The sequence below is a fragment of the Microtus ochrogaster genome, unplaced genomic scaffold, assembly GCF_000317375.1.
Source record: "Microtus ochrogaster isolate Prairie Vole_2 unplaced genomic scaffold, MicOch1.0 UNK57, whole genome shotgun sequence".
Lineage (NCBI taxonomy): Eukaryota > Metazoa > Chordata > Mammalia > Rodentia > Cricetidae > Microtus > Microtus ochrogaster.
In genome coordinates this window covers 1,201,887-1,210,559 of record NW_004949155.1, presented here as the reverse complement: position 1 = coordinate 1,210,559, position 8,673 = coordinate 1,201,887, and the positions used below count along the sequence as shown (strand labels likewise).

The 8,673-nt window shown below is 40.3% G+C and overlaps 1 protein-coding gene across 1 annotated transcript in view; it reads right to left on the bottom strand.

The window, feature by feature from the left end:
- Positions 1–17: 17 nt before the first annotated feature.
- The window catches only part of Nexmif (neurite extension and migration factor), a 141,428-nt gene continuing 132,772 nt past the window's right edge, over positions 18–8,673 (bottom strand). Inside the window, exons 2-3 of the mRNA XM_013354666.2 lie at positions 6,900–7,025; positions 18–6,265 (exon numbers count right to left, since the gene is read on the bottom strand). Of these exons, the coding sequence (XP_013210120.1) occupies positions 1,893–6,265; positions 6,900–6,978 (4,452 nt within the window). The 5' untranslated portion in view covers positions 6,979–7,025 and the 3' untranslated portion in view covers positions 18–1,892. The remainder of the gene's footprint in view (positions 6,266–6,899; positions 7,026–8,673) is intronic.

The window sequence follows — 8,673 nt, the reverse complement described above, 5'->3', positions numbered from 1 at the left end:
ATCTTTAATAAATAAATAAATTAAAAAAAATAAAAAATTGAGATTTATGTTTATTTATAAGGTATCCAAGAGTAGCCATCCTCAGACTATATATAGATGGCCTCAATTGGTTGTTTCCACATATTGTTCAACTTACCTGATCTATATGTATTTAAACACAGGAAGAAAAACTTTGCCAATCTGCGATGTCATTTTTAAAAATGACATTGGCTTTGCAAGCTCAACATTTAAAGAACACTAAAGCCATGTTGTGAGTGCACTTTTGACAAAACTGGAATAAAACATTTAGGAAACTACTTAAATAAAAGCAATCTATGTATTTCATTTATTATTAGTGTCAATTCTATAGCTATTTTATAATTTATCCCAGACTATAATAAAATATATAAAACTGAGATATAAAGTATCAGCAATATAACTTTGCACTTTAAATTACTTTTCGCTACAGATTTTGCTTTGGAAAACAAACTTTCAAAGCAGCTGTTTTATTTCCTTGTACAAGGTTCTGTAAATGCAAATACTCTGTCCCTGATGGACTTAGCTGTTGTGACCTTTAAGCCTTTCCAACATTTTAATCCTTAGACTTAGGAACAAACAAATGTTTATTGTGCCTTGCTTAATTGTTCATGTTTCCACACAAGATAGTAGAGTTTAAAACAGTCAAAAGAATGTATGCATGGATGTGTGTATGTATGTAAACACACATGCATATTGTATACACATGTGTGAGCACGTATATACATATAGATTTAATAATCACTGATGATGGGGGTGAATGTGGGAGATGAGGTAAGAAGATTTGGCACAATTCAAACATTTTCCTTTGTTTTGGTAATTTTTATAACACAACATATATTTCCACTGTGATCTACAGGTGCTAGCCACAAAAGTGGGGGTGCTTAATAGCAAGAACCACTGGAATGTTTCTAGTATATTAACAGGGACAAGTCCCCCCAAATACTCACAACCAAATGTTGATATAGAAGTAAAACTATATACAGTACAGTTACTTCTTTGTAGTTTGGCACGATGTTTTCCATTTTTTCCTTGTGGGCAAACAGTGCATAAACTACTTGTGCAACTGTATGACTTTTAAAGTCTTTTACACAGAACATCAGATTAAAGTTTGATTTCAAAGACTTATTCCCACAATTGAAATTTTTCTTTAAGCACTTACAGGTCAACATACATACCACAAAGCTTATTTTGAAAGAAATAAAACACAAACATTAAATGTCTTTCTGGAAAATGTGAGTCTCTTCTTCAAACACAGGTAAAACCCCAAATGCTTTTTCTGCTTTTAAGAGATTGTAGTTGGAATCTCTGCAGAAAAAAAATCAAAGAATTTATGTCATCTTAGTAAGTTTTAGTGTATGTCCACAAAGGGATCATACCATATAAATATATTGACACCATACTAGATGTCGTCTGACGCAGAATGATAGAGAAAGTACTCTTAATTGCCGTGTGTTGACAAGTAATGCTCTTTTGTTGAAATGATCTTGGCTTTTTGTCTACATGACTTTTTGATTATGTTGTTCAGAATCTGTCTTTATTGCAAAGCCCTTCCATTCCAAAAATCATTCAAGAGCATATTTTAGTTCTATTTTTTAATAAGCAATAATTAATGCAGAATAGGAGGAAAATGTAGCCTCTGTTAGAACTTATCCCTAGCCTAGCCACAACAAAATTGGCCGATATTTTGAGTGGCTTAAAGGAACAGGGATTTCCATGCACGTTTTTCTTTTCTTTTTAATTTGGAAAAGGAAGAGAATAGGAAAGAGTCTCTCATGCAAACTTCTGCTTTCAAGAGGGAAAAATGAGGAACTCTGGACTCAGCAGGTAGTAGGAAAGCCAAGGAAACATCTCTTCTTAGCCATTTTGGTGCAGCATTACCTCAGTTTTTCAAAAGAAGCTGTCCCAGCCCCATCCTTGTGGACCTGTTCTCGTTCCACACGTTTCCCCTTATATTTCTCATCTCGCAGGGTCTTGGAGCTGGCTTTGTGACGATATAATTTCTTGTGTGTTGGTCCATTATTGCCTGAAGTGCTCACGTTACTGTACTTTTTATCAAAGAAGGCAGATTGAGAGTCCTCATTGTAGCCAGGCATGTCTTCACGACCAGGATCAGCAACTGCTGCTTTCCCGTTGCTTTTGCTCGCACCTTTGACTGATTTGTGATTCTTAGAAGCTCCTGAAGACCCATTATTAACCTTTTTCTTAGATTCTTGTGGTGTACCAGCTAATATTTTGAGGGTTTTTAATTTCAGGCTATTGGAATCAGGGGAGTAGAATGTGTTGGACTCCCCTTGCTGCTCCATGGGTTCCCAAAGGGGCTCCATGGAGGCCATCATGAATCTCTGCACATCTGCCATACCAGAGGCAATGTTGGACAAGATATAGGAAGGCTCTTGAAATTCCCGTTGGTCATCATCCAGAAGGTTGTTGGTATTAGTGACTGTACTCATGTCATTCCAGGCTGGCTTGCTTTCCTTTCCCAAGGCCCAGTCTCCGGAAAGTCCCTTCTGACTTGGAATCTTCACAGAGGCAACAGGACCGCCATGTTGAATACATTCAGTCTTTCCACTGGAGGATGTGCTGTTGGGTTGGCCCCCACCACGGCCACTCCCAGTCTGCATTTTCTCTCCATTGACTGCAGCCACATGTTTCCCTTTCTTTGTTGATTTAGAAACCTGGCGGGAGGTTTTGCTAGGTGGCTTTTCACCCCCTTTGTTGCTGGCTTTGGGGGACTTTTTCTTGGCATTTTTCTGTGAAGAACTTTGGCTCACAGCCCCACTCTTGCCAGGTGAAACTTTCTTTTTTGCTTTTGACACTTTGTTGTTGGCACTGATTTGTCCAGCTGACTCGTCAAAGGTTGACAGGCAAGGGTTATTTTGGAGCAGGCCAACAGAGTCCTCATCGTTGAACATATGGAACTGAAACGGATGGTTATTTACTGTAAAGGCATCATCCACATGGACTTGTTGTGAAAGGGTACCACAGTCCCACTTGATTTTCTCCATGCTGCCCAACGATCCTGGGACACCCTCTTGGAAGGCCTTCATGGTTCCTAGTGTTTTGACACTCTCACACCTGGTACTCTGAGGAGAAAGGCTGGGTGTGTCCGGTGGAGACATTTCTGAGAGGGAAGAGTGGCGGAACTTGTCAGGAGTGAAGTTGGAGATATCGAGGAGGTCAGTGGACTCTTTTAGTGGTGCGATCTCATCAATGCTCTGCTGGATCACCAGTTTCGGGCTGCAGTGGGCCAAGAAGTCATCAATGATCTCATCATCACCATCGTTTTCACAGGATTTCAAGCTTAAGGGACAATAATTGCTTGAACTGACAGAAAAGGGAGTCACTGAATCAAAGTTAAAGAGCCGGCTGTCATCGTCTGTACTGAGTGGAGCCTGCTGGAAAGGAAAGCAGAGCTCTCCGTTATTAAAGTGACACAATTGATAAGAGTCATCAGATGGGAGATGAGAGTCCTGCACAGAGGCATACAGAATCTTGTTACAACCATTGCTGACACCGTTGAGGCAGACAGGACTGTATGTTAGAGTTGTGAGGTTATTCTCCATGGAGACTACTTGGGACACTTCGAATTCATCAGATTGATTTGTGGCGATCTCCCTTGGGACTTCAGTCATGAACTCCTGTGGGCCAGATGTAGCCTTGTTGGACCACATGCTTCCATAGTTGCTTGCTTCCATTTTGAAGTCATGAGATGATTGTTGCAGCTCAGACTCAGAAGATGAGGACAGCACACAGTCCTGAGAAGACTGGAGAGGTACAAATGATTTTTCCATTTGAGCAAGGCTGGCTTCATTTTGATCTGGAGAATGGCTGGTGAAGTATGAGATACTAGTATTATTTGACAAGTCAGAAGCATCTAACAGTGTTTGCAGATACCCTCCAGGGATAACAGGTATATTAGTGGCAACATTAGCAGAAGATAAAGGCATTTCAGAAGAGCAGGTGGTTGGTAAGAAAGTGGAATTCTTAACCTTTGTCTCGTGAAATTCAGACAGATGGGAACCGTTTGAGGTTCCAGGAATGACTTCATTTTTTAAATTAGCCTTGGAGGATTGGTCTTCTAAGACAGGGCTCATTTGAACTGGTTTGTTTTCTTGTCCGGTTTTGATTTTTTTGGATTTTAACCTAGCTTCACTTTTAAATTTAATTTTGTTGAGCACTTTCCTTTCTGGCCCCTTAAACTCTAAGTCTTGAGTTTTGACTTTGACTGAGTCAGGGACTATGATGCCACCTAAATGTGACCCACTGGCACAGCTTGGAGCAGCAAGAGGTGCTGACTTTGGTGTACCTTTGAAGCTGCCTTCTTCTTTGCGGTTACTAGCTTGTTTTTGATCACTGCAGAATGAAACCTGCTTACTGCTTGCTGAAGATTCCATGGGTTGGATCTTTTGAATCTTGTGTCTGTTGCCAAGCTTAGATTTTCGTTTACGAGCAGGTGGTAGGAATGACACCTCAAAGTTACCTGGTTCAAAGCTTTGCTTCTGGCATAAGGGTATTTTGATGGCGTCTGTGTTGCTGTTTCTCTGCTTTTTCTTCTTTTGCCAGAAGCCCTTCAAAGGTGCTAACTTGGCATACTTACTGAGCTGATTCTCACTCAAATTTACTGTTGTCTCACTGGCATCTACCTTACTTAGCTTCACCAGCATGTTCTTCTCACCTTTAAAACGATTGATGATGATATATTTGATAATAACAGGGGGCTCCTTGCGGGTTGCTTTTCTTCTCTTTTTGGGACACCATTCATCATCATCATCTTCTTTCGAACCACCTGGAAGCCATTCCTTTTTCTCATTTACTTTTTCCCCTTCTAGTGAGTCAATATCATATAGATAATCTTCACTGTATCTGACTTTTCTCTTGGCTCTCAGTCCATAGTTCTGCTGGGAGGATGAGCTTCCAGAATTAGTTTCCCGAGACATATAGCGGCTACAGTCTTTGATCTCTCCCATGGCATCATATGAGACCTCAATGAAGGAATTATCATCACTGAAAGTTCCTGGTGTCTCCAGGGAATTAGTAAGATGGTCTGGCTTTGGATTCTTAAATTGCTCTACCTCAAGCCCACTGCATGGTTTATTATTTAATTCAGGCTTTTCTTCATTATCCGTTTCATGTTTTTTCTCTATAATTTTGTCTTCATGCACTTCCTCTTTGTCTTTTTTCTTGTCCATGTTTTTATCTTCCTCTCCCCAGATGATGCTCACATCAGGGACCTTGAATTGAGAAAAATCGCTGCTCTGCTTGAGGATTCCACTCTTAGATTCCCTCTTGGGACATGTAGTAAAGACACTGGGGAAAAAATTGAATTGGGCATCTTCCTGCATCAGAAGGGTGGTCTTATCTCGAACATTGTCCTGAAAGGACTCGTATCGAATTTTGAGGGAGCAGACATCACTGCCCAGTGTTGACTCATCATCATCGAACATATAGTTATCCACATCTTCTTCAGAGAAAAGGTTAACAGACAGTTCATTCTTGGAACAGAGGTCAAGTAGTTCAATCTTACTCTCACTAATAAAAGTCTCAAAGTAACCCCAATCCTGATTGGAGTTTGCCAGTAAAGCTTCTTCTGTATTGCACTTATCTAACAGTAATGCCTCATAATAACCTTTCTGAGTTGGATCTTCCAAGTCAATGTCAGGCTTTTCAGTTTCTCGCCTATCTCCTGCCCTTGGTTTTTGCAGGGGGAAGCCTAACAGCTGGTCTGAAAACAGCTGCTCTCCATATTTCATATTTTCTCCAGCATTAATGCACTGAATCCCTATATCAGAGACTGCACATGTTTCATAATCTCTATTTGGATCACTGACTTTTAGACTGATCCCTGGTTCAGGATCTACTGTTTCTTTTGACTCCATGAAGCAACCTAAGCAAGTCCGGCTTGGCTGCATGAAGCAGTCTCCATTCAGAGCCGACATGCCTGCGGGCTCCATGATGGCAAATGGTGCTTTCTCACACTCACTGGGCAGCGACCATGTGTTCAGGCCTTTTGCAACTCCAGACGTGAGGGAGATGGCATTCACAGAAGCGCTATTAGCGGAATGATCAGGTGCTTCAATCAGGCCCAAAGGAGAGAGAGGGCTCTGCACACAAGGCTTCTTAGGCGGCAGAGGTAGGAGACCCCTAGGAAACATTGGGGGCTCTTTTTGTACCACTGGTATAGGTTGGACTGGTGTAGTAGCTTCTAGAGCTACAAATGACTTCATTGCCACATCCTGGTCCTCTGAGTCTAGAGAAAAAGGAAATAAAAAACATGAATAAAGTTAAAGATCTTAGATAAGATTCATTAAGTCTCTTTTCCTTAGTCAGTTTCTAACACCTGGATATCAGAGCCATTTTCTCTAGCTTTATGAATCACCACCAAAACAGTAATAAAATAACCCTGATTTAATACTGAAAATTCATACAAGTGAAAAATAATCATTTTTAGGTTCAGATTCTTCTTGAAGAAAAGATAGAGCCCCATCAGAAATGGTGAAAGAATTGGACTGATGGATCAATTGAAAAGTCAAAGCTTTCAGAGGAGGAAAGGCACAGGTTGCCATTCATCATTTCAGCTATGAGACACATAGCCATACTTGCAAACTTATGTTGGAGAGGTTCCTAGTGAATTACATACTTGTAATTTACTAGCAACTTTGAGGAACTTCATTTAGCAGATGGATTTGACAGCCCAAACTGATTTATCGAGAACTCTCAGGGATTCTTCTAGCTCGGTTAAAGATTTGACAAGTTTAGATTTACATCAACTTTTGATATATTTTGGATTAAACCTGTCTCAAGTTTTTATATACTGAAAATCTACATTAATTAAAAAAAGACTGCCAGGAAAAATAATGTATATGGCAATTAAACTCTCTTACCATTTTCTTTGATCCCATTAATCAGACTGTTTTCTTCATCAGCTGAGGCAGCAATGACTTTATCTTGTTGGTTATCCATGGATGTAGCTTCTTACTGTTTCATTCCAATTTCAAATGTCATTCAACCTGAACATTTCAAAAACATAATGTTAGTCATTCAGTTTGTCTTCTTTTGTATTTTACATGTTATTTCAGTTAGGGGGCTTCAAAAACACTCACTGGGATCGGTTTTCTACATCGGCTTCATTATTTATGCCGGTTTTGGTTTTGAGTTTACACCTACCATATAAGGTACTTATATTTCCTACCAAAAACTATATACTATAGTACCCAAAACCAAAAACCAGAGGAAGCAGTGAAATATAAAAAAAATTACAGCTGCCCAATTAGGAAATAGACGCAGTACAAACATCTATAGCTCTTCATTTTTGCCCATTTACTTGGGTATTAGATAGAATGGATATGACAGATCATTCCACCTGAGATAAAGGTGACCATCAAGTGCCACTCCATAAATCCCTACTCATTTCGGCTAACCTCTATCCCTAAACATTCTTCCCAGTCAAGTGTTCTTCCCTTTATTTTAAAGCACACACTAATAAGACCATATGCCATCGCATGCCTGTAATTATTAGTACTCAGTAGGCAGAAGCAAGTTAGAGGTCAGATTGGTCTACATAGTGAGACCATGACTCAAAATGAAAGCAAAATAAAACAGGGCCTGCTGAACTCCTCTGGGACCTACCTTCTATGAGACACCAGGTATGCCTACTATTTCTAACCCCATGGATCTGTCTGGCTACCTCTGGGACTTCCCTTTCTGGTACCTACCAGGTAGAGCCATTCACTCTCTTCCTACAGACCTGCCCTGTTCCTCCACCAGAACTTCTTTCACCATTGTAGCCAGGTAGGCCTATTCTTCTCTACTCCACAGACTACATGGCTACTATGGGAACTCCCTTTCTTACATCATCAGTAGATTCTGCTCCTTCCCATCCTATAATTCCAACCAGCTCTTCTGAAACTAACTTTCCCTATCGTGCCAAGTAGTCTCTTCTTCCAACTTATAGAGCATCCCTTTCTTTGAGTCACTGGGTAGATTTCACTTTGTTTATCCTCATGAGACTCTGTGCTCTTCTGGGATCTTGCTTCCACATGCTTCCAGGCCACCTGTCTCCCCAAGAATCTTCTATCCTCAAAGTTCAGATTCGGAACACTACTCCTGACACTATAAATTTGTTCCTCCAGTGTTTCCTAGTATTTCCAGGGAAGTCCTACCCCTCTATACCACACCCAGTTTCTTGAGAGCTCCTGTCCTCAACCTTCTATAGTAATGCTCTCATGGATGTTATATATGCTTACACTGAAACAAGAAAGGTGCTTTGAAGAAAAAAAATGATTTAACTAACAAACTACTTCGGGTGAACAAATTCTAGTACAAAGACAAAAGTAATATGAAAAAAACAGAACATGTCCCCCTGTGGTGGTTTAAATGAGAATGTCCCCGAGAGGCTCAGATATTTGAGTATTTGGTACCCTGTTAGTAGGCTATTTGGGTAGGTTTAGGAGGTTTGTCCTCGTTGGAGGGAGTACCTCACTTGAGACAGGCTTTGAGAGTTTAAAAGAGTTAACTATCTCTACTTCCTGCTTTCAGGTCAAGATGTGAGCTCTCAGCTTCAAGCTCCAGCCATCACGCTTGCTTGCTGTCACAATTCCTTTCCATGACAACCTTATTACTCTGGTACAGGCCTTTTTTTTTTTTTTTTTTTTTTTT